Below are 14,543 nucleotides of genomic sequence, written 5' to 3'. Positions count from 1 at the left end.
GATTCCCATGAAATACCTTTTACATATTTCGAAATTTTTCCATCGATCTCCAATTATCCATACATTATATGTACGTTGCATTCGTCTCTTTAATAATTAAAGCGCGTTTCCATAGCTCATTTTAGTATCTACTGATACCAAGAGAGAAAATAACTCAACTACTGCCCCGTGCCTTCCCCTTTTTCAATCTCCTGTGAATTCCAAGGAGATGGAATTCACTACATTTAACGTTTTAAAAAATTTGTCTTAAAAAATAGTTAACTTGTATCTTTAATATATTATTATCAATGTATCTGAGGTCAGAATAATCACAGTTGTAACATTAATGCACAGTACGTACTCAAGCTTTTTATAATACTTTCTAATCCGTCATCATCCAAATATTCGATATCTTATTCCAATTCGTCCAGAAAATTGTCATGTCGCCGTCCTGTTATATGTTCATAGACATTTTTATAGCTATTAATCGAACAATCACATAATCTGCAGTAATACCAAGTGCTTCCATTGCCAAGAATGTCAGAACCATATATTGTTACAGCTATTTTATGGTTCTGGCACCCCAAATGTGAGGGTATATGCCACATGTTAGTAATATTGATATTACATAGACAACAGTAGAACATATAACTATTATCGCTATAGTCAATAATGAAATCACGTGAACTCAATGCAACATAATCCTCACTGTCATCTTCTGATGACTCGGTATCTGATCCATACAGGCAACCCTGATGCTGTTTTCCCCTAAAGTGGACTCTAACATTTTGATACCCAGAAATATAGCAGTCGCATAACTGGCAGTAATATTGGTTATCTCCACTGTATGAGATATCGTCTCCATACTCCTCTATAGCATCTGCATGGTATCTTCCTCTGAAGTGGCCTTCTGCATTTCGACTACCAGAGATTTCACAGCCACAAATAACACAATAGTAATGAGTTTCACTTTCTTGAAGTATGAATTTCCAATTGGTTTCCATTTTTTAGTTAATTTATTAATAAGTGCAGCAAATGTGACAAGAGGGCAAGTATCTCTTGGAAACAAGTTGAACCAATAAGAGATTTTGTGATTTTAGTGAAATGATATCTGAAACGAAAAACATTATTGTGATGGGAAAAAAATATTAAGTCTAGCCGGTAAGCAGTATCACGACTGTCTGCACACTTAATAAAATTATAAATGTACTCTACAAATTACGATATATTTTTCTTAAATATCTTACTAATATCGAAATCGTGATTTGTCCAAGAAAGAGGGCAAAAGATTCCTCTTGCATAGTCCAATAATAAGGAGACAAACTTTTTTTTCCTTCCTTCCTTTCCTTATGGCTATATCCCCAATGGGGGACATGTGCCAGTAACTGGTCCTAATAATCAAGGTTGGAAGTTCGACAATAGATGGCGATGTACCTTGCGAGACGGGCCTTATTTAACTCAGCGTGAGGGAACCTACAAAGTTTCTACACCGAATCCGAACAGTGTTGAGCGAAATCCGTATAAATACTTAAGTTTTCATATGAAAACCCATCGGTGAATGCCGCTGAAAGCTGGGCGCGACCTCCAACCTTTCGGTCGTGAATCCGCTACCCTATCCACTGGGCTACGGCAACCCACAAACTTTTTCTTTGTCGTCTTCTTCATTTATGCGCGGCACCACGTTCTTACACACAGGTCTTGCATGTCCGGTGGTGGGGGGTGATTCAAATCTCAAAGTCGCGCCGTAAACAGCACTGTGATCAACTGCTCCGCGAATAAAACTATTTCTGTCTCACTCTCTCTCACGATGTAAGTGCATTGCGTAATCTGAGTGTAATTAAGTTTGACACTTGCTTCTCATGATTTTGTTTAGTATCACACCTGGGAAAAAAAAAATTTGACGTTGTGTAAGAAAGGAGGGAGAAAATAATAACTCCGAGATTGGCTTGTAACTGGAATTACAGTCCGGGACAGCACACGATCTCCCCATTTTGCTGCATACATTGCTCGAAAAGTGTAACTTTTCTGTTATCGAAAATTTTGAAGCTAGAGTGCGCATGAATCTCTGGTAAGTACTGCAAATAGAATATTAAACGTCTTGAAATGTGACATTTAGAAGTTAAGTTCACAAGGCGCAGTCGATCACAGTGACGTGTGGTGGCCATATCATAAATTACGAAACTGCTTCAATTGTATCCACTCCCGTGCTGTAGACCAAAGATGAGTAGGGAGATGCATAGCGCTACGGTTTTAGGGGATACCAAAAGCATGGCGATGAATCGCAGCGCCGAGTCCGAGAGTAGGATTCTGTGATCATCGCGTCCCTCAATAATGCGAACCCCGTCTTAGCCGAGCTGACCGCGATCACCAACGTGTAGTTTGGCGGGCAAAAGCTGTTCGATACTTATCGCTGGTTCCCAAAGCAACACTTACAACGAGGCGGCTCATCGAATATAGCCTAAACATTTTGTTTCTTTGCAATCCTAAGTTTGAGCGCACAGTGTAAGTTCAGTAAGTTTAATATGACAATCACCTCTGTCAACAATGCAAATTCCGTCGTAGCCGAGCTAAACGTGAACACGATCGCATAGCTTGGCGGGCAGAGGTTCTCCGCCACTAACTCACCGCACAAACACCTATGGCACGCTGTTTCATTTTTTAATAGCATAGATAATATTCAGACGGATAAAGAAGGCATTACGAAAAATAAGCAAAAACAAAATTGCACTTATTAATCTCAGGCATAAAATGATGAGTATATGAAAATGAACCAATTATTTTCTATGGAGAGATGAAACAAATACTGTATCTGGTTAGGGATTTTTTTTTCATTTAATTTTTATCATTGAAGGCTAGACACATGTATACAGGGTGGCCCAATAACTTTGTCCACCCCGAATATCTCTGTTATTTTTAGAGATATAGAAAAACTGTATCTATGAAAGTTGTATGGTTCGATGGGGGTCATAATATGCATGTAATAGTTTTTTTCTAGGCGAAGGCGTTTTGAAGATTTCAAGGTCATTTCCATTTTTTCAAATGGCACGCTATATTTTTGTATTCGTAATAAAATAGCAGGTATTTAGACGATTACAATGACCCCTCATACATGGTAATTCGATAACAGGAAATAGGGTAAAACAGAGTGTCTTACGTTACAACAAATGCTCGAAGTGATGACCATCCGCATCGATGCAACGTTGCAATCATTGAATTTTTAAAGACCAAACAACAAACGACGAAACAAAATAATGCTGTAACAAAACACACGCTGCATCTTATGAAGGACAACGAGGAACAACACTGTCAGTTTGTTTACGAACGTCGGCATAATAAGTTAACGGTAATAAGTTTCCGTAAAAATGAAGTTTTCATTTAGCGAACAAGTTGATATGCTCCTTGTTTATGGCGCAACAAATGAAAATTCAATAAGAGCACTAACATTGTACGCTGAGCGATACCCGGAGCGTACACTTCCTTCATATCGAGAGAGAGAGAGAGAGAGAGAGAGAGAGAGAGAGAGAGAGAGAGAGAGAGAGAGAGAGAAAATAACTCAACTACTACCCCGTGCCTTCCCCTTTTCAATCTCCTGTGAATTCCAAGGAGATGAAAATCATTACACATTGAACGGAGAAAAGAGCAAACTTGTTACAGCATATTTTATTATTCTTTAGTTATTTACAATCTGTATATTATTAATTAATATTACGATTAAAACTATTTTGTAGATAATTATTCAAATCTATTATATTTATTGTTAATCGACTGTGATTCTTTCATTACAGATTCGAGGCCGTTGCGATTTCTGATTCCCACGAAATATCGTTTAAATATTTCGTAATTTTCCCATCGATCTCCGATTATCCATACATTGTATTTACGTCGCATTCGTCTCTGTAATAATTAGAGCGCGTTTCCATGGCTCATTTTAGTATCTGCTGATATCGATGAGCGCCATGATGGAAACCGGAAGGAGATTGTATGTCGATTAAAATGAAATTACGGAAATTACGTCACAGACCAGATCCAGGATCTTAGCCACTACGCCGTATCACTGTATATTCTAGCCTGGACCCTAAAAAAAGGGACTTTGATCTTGAATCTTTGATCTTTAATTCGACGAACTGCAAAGGCGGCACGTAATTAATGCGTCCGAGCAACTCGGAAAAGCTTCGCTACGTGCTGCTACGTCTCTACGATATCGAATAATGGGCGAGTGCGAGAGAAGATTTGGATTTATTATTTTATGAATTTGTAGTTACGTATTACTAACTGTGTCATTTATCTCTTGGCTACAGTATAAACGGATTCGAATGTCCTTCGAGTCGATCCGATGACGTCCATTCGGGTCGGTTTGATATCAATGAAAAAAAAAGAATGAAAAAAAGTGACAAGTAGAACTGCTACGTATATACGATCATTAATTACGATTCATTACGATATATATACAACATTCAAGTAGTGTCCTAACTTCGCTATTCTACAATTATACTTGGACACGATCATCCCGAGAAATGATAAAGTACATGCCAAGGGCATCGTACAACGAACGGCGGGATCATCCTCGGTGAGAGAGTCTCCTAGGATTACGAGACATCATCTTTCATCTACCACGTAAAAAGTTTTGAAAATTCGTGAAAATTGACGCGTTCCACGATGATCTTGATAATTTATTTTATTTCAGTTCATCTTCATGATCCTCTTCTTCTCTTGAAATGGGTGACGAGAAAATCGGAGTGTCTCTTTGAGAAAGTTTCTTGACGTTCTTCAGCTTCTCCTGGCAAGTCGTCTTCGGTGCGTCGTAAGAAAATTTATTGAGGAATCCGTGAACGCGCCTAATTTCTGGCTCATTTTCCGACGAGACTGCAAAGCCTCGAGGCAAAAGATTATTTGCGAACCAGCCCAGCCAGTGTGCGGTTCGTAAACTTTGGCTTGATTAGCTTTGTCTGCAGATTGGTCGATTGTTGCTGGACGTGATGATTCGAGGCTGGCTGATCCCTCGTGCTTGAGATACTTTGACGTTTAAATGACTCCTGCTTGGCACCTCTGCGCAGCAAAGAGAGACAGCACCTCACATACCGCTCGTGAGAGAGGGAGAGATAGAGAGAGAGAGAGAGAGTGCGTCCATACATAGCAGATGATAATGACAAGCATAGAATATAAATGAACAAGCGAGATGTCAGAGTGCAATGGTAGAAACAGTTGATCGTTGGATGTGTCAAGGGGTCGCTGGTAACATTTGATCTTTTGCCAGAGCTCAAAACTTACAAGTATCGCGTGAGATCTTCCACGTCGACCAGCATCGAATCCTGCTCCATGTGAAGATCATCTCTTCTGAGTAAACCCTCGACCAGAGCCTCGTTCAGCGCGGCGATTCTGGCATGCAGATCATTCGCTACTACCTGGAGCTGAGCAACATTCAGCTCCGTCAGCAGCACCCGGGAGAGCCTGCGCCGGTCGTCGCCGAGCTGAACCCCAACCTGAAGGATGATTCAGAATAAAATTGATAATAAGTTCTGTTCGTGAGCTTCAATTTTTTTGTATTGTTTGTCACTTCTTTTTCGACCAGATTTTTATTTACCTTTTCAAGACTGGACCGCACCATCTCGGTGATGGGACTTTGTTTCAATCTCTGTCTCTCGACCTCCATCTGCATGTGAGCCATCTCCTTGGCCTGAGCCAGGGCCATCCTTGCCTCTGTCTGAAGTCTAGCCTGCCTCGCGAAAAAGTCGGCTTCGTCGACAGGTGCACTGGAATCGACTCTTAACGGTGGCAGACTTAGAACTTGCGGTCGGAGGGGAGCTTGCTGTTTCACATCTGCAGATGATGCCGGTCCAAGTGAAGAGTCATTCTCCGACACAGGCGATTCTGTGTCAGAGGGTGTCTCGTTCATGAAGCAAATCTGCAGGTTCATCCCTGGAGGAGGATAAACGATAAATAATAATTTCAAAATAAACATATATCACATCATCCACGTACCACTTTGAAGTCGTGATTGGAGACTAGGTTTGCGACCTCGTTCAGCACGTAGATCTTCTGCGTCGGGGCCCATAGCCAATCGTCTCCTAATTTCTTCACGGTCATTTCGTCGCTGGAAATAAATTTAAAAAATTGATATCTCCAAGGTACATGAAAAATTAGAAAATTTCTTTAAATCCAGGGTTATATATATATTGTACATTAAAGTATTTATTCTTCTTGAGTCAGCATGAGATTTCTCATTCACACCTGATGAGATACGTGTGGGTCTCCTTGCACGAGTCGATCGAATCGCGCTAGCAGGTCTTCCTTGTCACGATCTTTTGGTTCCGGTTCACGACCCGCTGCCACAGCCTCAACGACCTCTGCCACCCGTTCGTCTTCCTGAACAACGTATATCAATCCTCCACAATCAGTGAGCATTTTCATTCTGCGATACTCGCAGATCGCCAAGTCTTCGTATCATCGAGTGACTTAAGTCCTACACTGATTTCAATAAATAACACACCTATCAGAGATCTACTGCCTTCTTAATTCAGTTGATATCAACATAGAATTCATTGTCAAAACATAACTTAGACCACAAGGCTGAGACGCGCTTACTCAACCACATTTCTATTTTCTCTATAGGACCTCCAAGCCGTGGTGCAACGACCTCACGCTCTGCGTGGGTGCAGATGCAACTATCGACGTGCCGTCCGAGACTGTCGGCAAGGGAGGCACGTATTTATAGATCCGTTACCCAAGAAGTGGTTCCATCTACCTCTCGGGTCTGAGACAGACCTCTGGTTTCTGACCGAGCACCTATACCAGACCTGACCAGCCCTGACCAACCGCATCTCAATCAACGCATACATACGCAGCCATCGACGTCCGACTGAAATCTCTACACACTATTTCCTGGGAGGAAACTACCGCACGAGGAACGCAGTTTTCTCTTTCAGACCCGTCTCGGATTATACACGTTGCATTCTCGTATATAGAGCGTGGCGAATTTGTCAATTTAGAGAGATTACGAAATTACCGCAACCAAGTATAAAAAGTTTTCTCAGAATTTCTTCACTTTCAATAGAAGTTATTATTGGTTATTTTGCGCTTAAGAAGAAATTTTTAATTTTAATATATTGTATCAACGTTTTTTTATATATATTATATGCAGTCGTCTAAGCAAAAATATGACACGGTATTTACGTGGGTAAAGTTAAGCAAGTATTATTCAGATCTTTGACTTTGTTACTTACGAGATCGAAATCTTTGTCGTAAGTAAAGGTGTAGAGATCAGCGACGAATCGCGAGTCCTTTTTGTAATGTCTACGCGATTTGCCGCTGCTACCCATGCTCTTCTTTCGCCCGGCGGTAAAACAAGATAAGAGAGGAATAAGCGATAAAACGACCTGCCCCGCTTGTAGCTACCGAGTAAACTGGAATAGCTGTCTCTGCGCACTTGAGTACCTAGTGAAAGTGTCTATCGCTAGTACAGTCTACTGGTATCCGTACTGTACAATACCTACACGCTCCAGCGACAATGTTATTACTTTAATGCTCGGTTTATACGCGCACCAAGCCTTTCGCCAAATTTATTTCTTTTATCGCCGCCGTTCCTCCACGCTCTCTCTAAAACGGATACAGCTCATTCCTCGTGAAATCAATTATCTATACCAGTAAATTGGACTGTGCTTGTATCAGTCTTATCTGAGAACCGGTATAGTGATTTTACTTGGATGAAAAATAAAAGACTGGATTCTATGTAAATTCCTAGTCTATTTATCACAGCAAATATATATAGGACGGTAGCGATATCTTGTATTCCAGCGACCAGCATAAACCGACATAACTTATCAACGTAGTATCATAAACCAGTATTAAATTTTCTAAAACTAAAGACAATGCAGAATATGTTGACACTAAGAAGACGCATGATCAGCCAAGCGTGCGCACTCGCTATAGTTTATACGGCCTGATACAATTTTATCCCCCGGTGCACAAGCCGATTAACTTTTGTTTTACCTCCTTCTGGAAAAATGTTCATAATATCATAATCTTCTTCGAGTTGATTTTTTCACGTCGGCTACGCTAATCCACGTTCGACGGCTTAATTGCTCATAGATTAAATATTGATCTCGACCTTTCTACGGCACATCGGTGCTCTCATGAGAAACTGGTACAGCGGATCATTCACATCCTTGAATTCCGTCATCATCCTCATATCGTGACACTATTGTTATCACGAGCAGCACAAACTTCACATTAATTCTGGACAACGATAAAATCCGTCACGCATCTTGATTCAAAGTACAAATTTTACTTTATACACAGAACTGTCACATTTTCGATATATTTTTTTTTCTATTTATCACTCCTCCAGTGCCCTGGTAAAAATGTGACGGCGCCTCGGTGGCACTTGGTGAACAGACAAGAAAAACCCGTACACGGCAGGTTAGCGTCTCCGTATCAAACACACCGGCGATAACGCTCGTGTACATGTGTATATTGTTATCAGTAACCGTGAAGCCATTCTTGATTTAATATTATCAATACAGTGAGAGCCTTGATATCAGATTTAAGAAAGAATCCTGTACTTTAAACTAATCTAGCCTGTAACTGCTCGCCTTGCTGGTACTGTTGTTAGTATTTGATACGTCGACCACTGACTAATGTAAGACGGTTAATGGAAACTGATTGAGACAGTCTGACACCTGTAGACATTCGATACATCAGGTAGCAGTCATTGCATGGTCGATTGTCAGCTACGCTAATTATTACTTATACAAAGTATGTATTATATAGTGAGATACAGTATAGAGCACCTAATGAAATTCTGTTACTGGCTGTTATACAGGATAGTGATAATGCCAACTGATAAGCGGCTGGTCAGTTTGAACTGCAGAAACTGGACCTTGACTGGACTCATATTCTAAGTATTTCTTATTTACAGAGTACAACTTCCCAGTTGACCAGATATCTGTGACGTGGCAATGAATATTCCAGTAGACAGCTGTGGCAGCGGTTTCGTTAGGACCCAGCGTAACTGTACAAAAGGTTCTACCGGGTTAACCAGTAGACAATGGAACACGTGCACCAGTGTCTTGTCGCACCAGGTCAATTACCTGAGGATCGTCTTCGTACCTGACTGTACTTTCCATTGGAACTTCCTGTCAAGTCAAGATCCTTGGGTCGAGTGGCAGGACGAGATCCGGAGACGACCTGATGCATCTTGCAGTTTCGCTTATTTCACGTGTTCCAGTGTCTTCCTCGTGAATTTTACCGACGCACGTTTGTGACCAAGAGCACTGGTGACTGTTTGCACACTGATTCCATCTCCCTGGCATCGTAATCCTCTTGCGGTAAAACGTCCCGCAGATGATGCACCGCGTTCATCTTCGCAACCATCTGTCCCCACTCTGGATTTATTTTTAAATCCTGAATGTCAGGGTTTATCGCGAATGTCCTATAAGATCGTTGATACGGTCCGATGCTTCGAAGCCGGCAAACGACGTCAGGCAGTTTACGACGTAACCTTTGCCGATGCTTCTTGATGAGTTGATCGATTAACGAAAATTAAACAGCCAGCTGGTCGATCAATGCGGTAGGAAAATTGGAACGTGTACGAGCGCACGAGGCGACAGATGCGAGTCTCTCGTTATCGGACATCTTTTACACATTGGACGAATGCCACAGGGACGGCTGAATGTGGTTTACAACTGTGACGGCAAACAGGAGTTCGTACGCAGCTCTGACTTCATCGTCGCAGGAGCAACCCACACGTATGTATATATGCTGTATACGAGTTATATGTGCATATGATTGGATATATGGAACACACGGTACGTATGAAGTGTCGTATACATATGTTACGTTGTCGTATAGCTCTTGTGGGTAGCATATAGTGCGTACCATTTGGTATAGTACTTGACATTCTTGTATGCTATGTGGGTATGGTGTGTAGAGGAGTAGATTGCTGGGACTGTACCGGATACGAGGTGACGCTTAGATACAGGAAGTCAGGAAGTTTACGTGGAGGCTTTAGGTAGAGAATGACTTACCCTACGTTCCTCTTCGCGGGCTGCTCTCAAATGTGACTCAATGGCATCCAGATCAATCTTTGGCATGGCTGTTTCAATGTTGTAGACGTCAAAGCCACCTGTGATGGAAGGAAAGTTTTTATAGATAAATGAGTGTGGTCAAGATGGATTTTCTATTGATTTCAGTGGTTTTAGAATATTTGGTTTACCAGGTCCATTATCAGTGTCTGCTCTGCGCTTGTCAGGTCGCCGCTGGGGAGCTGTAGGATGAGACTGCTGTCTCCTTCTGGCTTGATTTCTGGCCATTTTCTCTTTCTTCCTGGAGTCTGCACTGGCTTCCGGTAAATCTTTATCCAGCAATTTATTTGTGTCTTCCCTTAATATATCCTTGACTAGATCTGTTCCTGGCATCTGGTGCGAGCTGTGCACCTCTACTGTCTCCATGACAACCACGTCCGGTACGGGCTGGACGTATTTTTCCAAATCCACCCCTATGTCTCTTCCTATGCTGGAGAGTAAGTCGATTTCCTCGAGTTTCGTGTACGGTGCAAGCTCGGAATAACTTTCGGAATCTGTATTGGTTTCCGAGTCGTCCGGGTTATTTCGATTTTCCGGGGTCGCCGAATGGTTTCCTATTTTGCTTTTCTGAAGTAGAGGCAATTCCTTTGCCTCCCGAATCAGGTCGATGTGATCAACGATTATGTCGTCCACCTGGATAAGATCATCGGCGTGGTAATAAAGAGAGAAAAAGACGATCTTAAATATTCTTAACCTGTTTCACAACAAATTTTACCTCGCTAACCTCGTTGACCTTTCCGGAATCAAGAATCTCTTCTATTTCCGGAAACTGCAGCGTCTCTTTAACGGTCGTAGCAAGTTCAACGACTTCAACTTCAACGGCAACCTCACGAGGTTGTCTGTCCTCGACGATGGCTTTACAAAAGTCTTCTCTCTTCTCGTCAACGTGATCAGCAACAGCCTCTTCCGGATCTATATCCGTCAAATGTGTCTCCGCCTCGATTACAGAATTTACGTTTACTTCCGCTTCCGGCGAAAGAGACTCCACCGAACGAGACACTTCGACGCTCTTCACGTAATTAATGCACTTTTCCGAAGGCGGCAGGACGGATTCGTAAAAAGAAGTGACAGTCTGCAAGTAAATAAATATAAATTCTACCTGACTATTTAACCTAAAATTATCATTTCCACTATCGTTCGCTTACCTGTATATTGAACTTGGGCTTCTCGTAGAAAAGTTTCTGTCCACACTTCTGTCCCTCCAAGTGATTAACACTCCCACCGACTAGATTCTCCTCGACGTTGTTATTGTACTCGTTCCCGTTCAAAATCTCATTGCGCTTCGATGTGTCGCAACTCTCCAGCTCATCTTCAGTAAAATCCGTATCAGACAACAACGACGGTGCCAGATGTTGAAATCCTGGATAATTTGGATTTACGATACCTCGACAACCCGCCGGAAGGTTTCCTTCTTCCGACCAGTCCGACCACTCGGATGGAGTCAACTCGTGGGAGGAATCCTCGACGGAGATACGCCCTGCGGATGCCCGACACACATAACAGACTAATACAGAGTGAGTCACTTTGGTTATGTTCCGCAGTCTGCTTACGCAACTGCCTCAATAACTAGACTGAGCTCGAACTCTTAAATTGTTACGCTTCGGGAGAAAAGACTCGGTGCATTTTCAAACGTTAGTATTTCCAAGACCGTTAACACCGTGAACGTAGACTCGAATGGCATAACGTATATTTAAATCGTACACAGTATCCAATACAATAATGACTTCGTAATTGTGGTTAATAATAAAAAAATATTAAAATTAATAATTAATTATTAAACGTACACGTTAACTTACCCTCGTAATCGGCGAGACTCTCGGCTGAGCTACTTCGATAGAGTCTGGGCGAAGTCAAATTATTGTTAATATTATTTCGACCGTTGGAATCGACGTTTGAATTACTATGAGAACAAAGATTCGAAGTGGTCCACGCAGTGTCTTTGAAGTCAGCCTGGATCTCGTCGGTGTCTTGGATATCGAAATTATCGGAAATCTCGTTACGATTTTCAATCTCCTCCGAGTTGCCTAATACCAGACTGTTCCTCTCGAGTTGACTGCATAGTAAATTTACGAGTGAATAAACGTAACTCGAAAAATGTCCAGCTAAGCTTCGTAAATTAAAAGTAATATTTGAAAAGATGCCATATCTTTCAGTATATTTACTTACTTATTGTTCAGCCCAGGATGCAGAGGCACCGAGACCACAGCGTCCTTGAGCCGCATTGCAAATCCTTTCTGCAATCAAAAAAGAAAAGCTAATCGATCAAAATTTGTCTTCTTCTGTCCTGGTTCAGTATCCCCAGCGCGGTCACTTTGAAAATCAATTAAATTTCTTTTCCAGGATTCCATGTGAAAACGAACCGGGCTCGACGGACGACGACACTCTGCATAATTAACTTCCTTCCCGTCGTGAGTGTCTTCGAGGAAATTCTAAGTCTTGATTGATTGATCGAAAAGCTAAAAAGTGAGTGAAGAAGACTCGAGAGAGAATTGAAAAGCCACGTAGGGAATTCCAAAGACAAGTAACGGAAGTGGGCGACTCACCGTCCACCATATTGAAGTTGCGCGCAGGAGAGTTCGCGTTTCCCCGTGGTTTATCGACTCGGAACCAACACCCTGGCTTTCCTACAGTTTCTATACATACGTATAGTACAGTCACAACCTCCCAAGTGAATCTTTTGGACTTCTTACCAAAGGGAGAACCAGAAGCCTTACAGACGATTCATCTGCGCGATACGATGCAGTTCACGAAGGATTGAATCTTCGAATGGTGATCAATGATAGATACTATAGGTTAGCGAATGCACCAGGAGTCTTCGAGAGAAGAATTCCAGAGACACCAAGTCGTTATACCGGCGGGGCTTGACCCGCGCTACGCGGAGGATGGGCTCTGGCGAATCGATACCAAAGTCTCTGTGTGACGTCAGAAAGCCTTCGCGTAAAGGGAGATAGGGGGCGACGGGTTAGAGAGAAAGGAAGAGACACTGGTTAAACAGGGGGAGAGACGCAGAGGGTGGTAGGTTAGGTTAGGCTGACGAAGAGACTACACGAACCTATGAGAATGCTTGGAAAACTAGATTATCGACCTTTTTCTTTTTAAAGAAGTCGAGGAGCTCTTAAATCTCTCAGGCACCAGGACTGCACTCGTGCATCGGTGCATCCGATGCATCACTGAAGTCATCTCATTAGTATTATACACGGGTACAGTCAATGGAGACGCTTTTTTGAGCACGTCGAACCCAGGTCTGCCCACGCTCTCCTCCACTTGGACCAATCCCTAGTGCTTCTTCTGTATGCAAATTCAAAGAGGGAAGTCTATACTGACTGTACTCCACTGGTACGGATCGATTTATTTAATTTTAGAAGCTTCTTCGAATTATTGAGAGAACTAATTTACTTTTGGGATTTTCATAAGAACTGTGTAAACTTAAGGGGATGGCTCGACTTTTTTTTTAATTTTTAAGGTGGACTGTATGCTGCTTTGTAGAGCTAAGAAAAAAAAAGTGGATGGAAGTGGAGAAGATAAGATTGTACGGGCTACAATTTCTTGAGTCATCGATCGCCAGAGCTTTGCTCACCCTCGAACTCACCCTGAGTCTTAGTCCCAGCTTCACCCTCCATTGTCGCACCTCCGCCCTAGACTTTTGCCATAACTGAAAGTAACCCTAATTCCACTAGCACTTACATACGCGTATATCTAGTAAGTCGTGGAGCTATGTGGTCGTGCAGACACAAAGGAAGGAATGTATATATAAATATATATTGAGTACATTGTGGGTCTACACTCACACAGGTACCACGTGAATACAATGACTCGTCACGACATCTCCGAATGGTTCGATAGGTCAAACGAAGCCATAGGTGTAGACTAGACTAATTTTTGGAAATTCTATATAGGGCGACTATATTTAAAATAGGGAATATTAATATTTTTTTGGTAAAAAAAATTGTCAGATTTAAGGTGAATAGGGTGTAAGGAGAGATCATGCTCCGGAAGACTCAGCATTTTTAGTTCTACAAGAGCAAATTTTATGTCTGCTTGTTTTGGCAGGGTGCACTGAAATTAATTATGTTTCTCTATTATTAGTCTTGTTAGGTAATTATTTTACTTACCAAATTGAGACAATCAGAGATGAATAACTTCTGTAGGCTTCTAGCATTCCAAGAGAGGCGAACGGTCACCCTTTGATTGATTGATCCTTTTCTTATTTTGTAAATTTAATTGTTGATTGACACTTTAATTGGTAATATTGTTAATGAAGATTTCCAACACGCATGAGAATCGACTGTGTCCCAAGCTGCGTCCTACGTACTGCGTGCGACTCCCAGTCTCTTTCTGATCATGAACCCCTCTGGGTATCAGACAACGCATGCGCAATCATCCCCTAAAGTTCTTCGCCCCTTGATTCTAGCCCGCTACTCATTCCAGTCTCTTCCTATGAGAATGTGCGAGAACGAGTTTAACAAAATTTTTATTACTAATTAT

The 14,543-nt window shown here is 41.9% G+C and overlaps 2 protein-coding genes across 9 annotated transcripts; both read right to left on the bottom strand.

The window, feature by feature from the left end:
• Positions 1-257: 257 nt before the first annotated feature.
• LOC107274915 (UBP1-associated proteins 1C) lies at positions 258-2,213 on the bottom strand. 3 transcript variants are annotated; one of them, XR_001539568.2, is made up of 3 exons: positions 1,508-1,859; positions 1,227-1,463; positions 258-1,090 (listed from the first exon to the last, which is right to left on the bottom strand). XR_001539568.2 is itself a non-coding variant. In XM_025079845.1 (2 exons), exon 2 carries the CDS (start codon positions 981-983, stop codon positions 393-395), a length of 591 nt encoding a protein of 196 aa, XP_024935613.1. In that variant the 5' UTR covers positions 984-1,091; positions 2,195-2,213; the 3' UTR covers positions 258-392. The 3 variants fall into 3 exon arrangements, 2 of the variants coding, with proteins under 2 accessions (XP_024935613.1, XP_015609981.1); XM_025079845.1 differs by lacking the exons at positions 1,227-1,463; positions 1,508-1,859 and adding an exon at positions 2,195-2,213 and having other exon boundaries at positions 258-1,091; XM_015754495.2 differs by having other exon boundaries at positions 1,227-1,536.
• Positions 2,214-3,605: 1,392 nt separating this feature from the next.
• LOC107274907 lies at positions 3,606-14,527 on the bottom strand. Of its 6 annotated transcripts, XM_025079835.1 has the most exons (13): positions 14,171-14,527; positions 12,225-12,292; positions 11,855-12,111; positions 11,443-11,535; positions 11,204-11,367; positions 10,774-11,130; positions 10,190-10,691; positions 10,002-10,099; positions 6,208-6,342; positions 5,959-6,070; positions 5,561-5,895; positions 5,248-5,459; positions 3,606-5,025 (listed from the first exon to the last, which is right to left on the bottom strand). In XM_025079835.1, exons 2-13 carry the CDS (start codon positions 12,278-12,280, stop codon positions 4,866-4,868), a joined length of 2,481 nt encoding a protein of 826 aa, XP_024935603.1. In that variant the 5' UTR covers positions 12,281-12,292; positions 14,171-14,527; the 3' UTR covers positions 3,606-4,865. The 6 variants fall into 6 exon arrangements, with proteins under 6 accessions (XP_024935603.1, XP_024935599.1, XP_024935602.1 ...); XM_025079831.1 differs by having other exon boundaries at positions 11,204-11,535; positions 14,171-14,526; XM_025079834.1 differs by lacking the exon at positions 14,171-14,527 and adding an exon at positions 12,749-12,868 and having other exon boundaries at positions 11,204-11,535.
• Positions 14,528-14,543: the final 16 nt, after the last annotated feature.

The sequence above is a fragment of the Cephus cinctus genome, unplaced genomic scaffold (genome assembly GCF_000341935.2).
Source record: "Cephus cinctus unplaced genomic scaffold, Ccin1 Ccin1_scaffold0123, whole genome shotgun sequence".
Lineage (NCBI taxonomy): Eukaryota > Metazoa > Arthropoda > Insecta > Hymenoptera > Cephidae > Cephus > Cephus cinctus.
The sequence above is the reverse complement of the archived record's forward strand: the minus strand, read 5'-3'. Positions and strand labels throughout refer to the sequence as shown.

What these genes read in the sequence shown, in the direction of transcription:
- LOC107274915 (XM_025079845.1), bottom strand. Translation starts at nt 983, where the DNA reads ATGGAAACCAATTGGAAATTCATACTTCAAGAAAGTGAAACTCATTAC.
- LOC107274907 (XM_025079831.1), bottom strand. Translation starts at nt 12,280, where the DNA reads ATGCGGCTCAAGGACGCTGTGGTCTCGGTGCCTCTGCATCCTGGGCTG. An exon ending in GAGTCTCGCCGATTACGAGG is followed by an intron (nt 11,536 to 11,854) that starts GTAAGTTAACGT and finishes GGGCATCCGCAG; the next exon opens with GGCGTATCTCCGTCGAGGAT. An exon ending in AGACACTGATAATGGACCTG is followed by an intron (nt 10,100 to 10,189) that starts GTAAACCAAATA and finishes CTTCCATCACAG; the next exon opens with GTGGCTTTGACGTCTACAAC.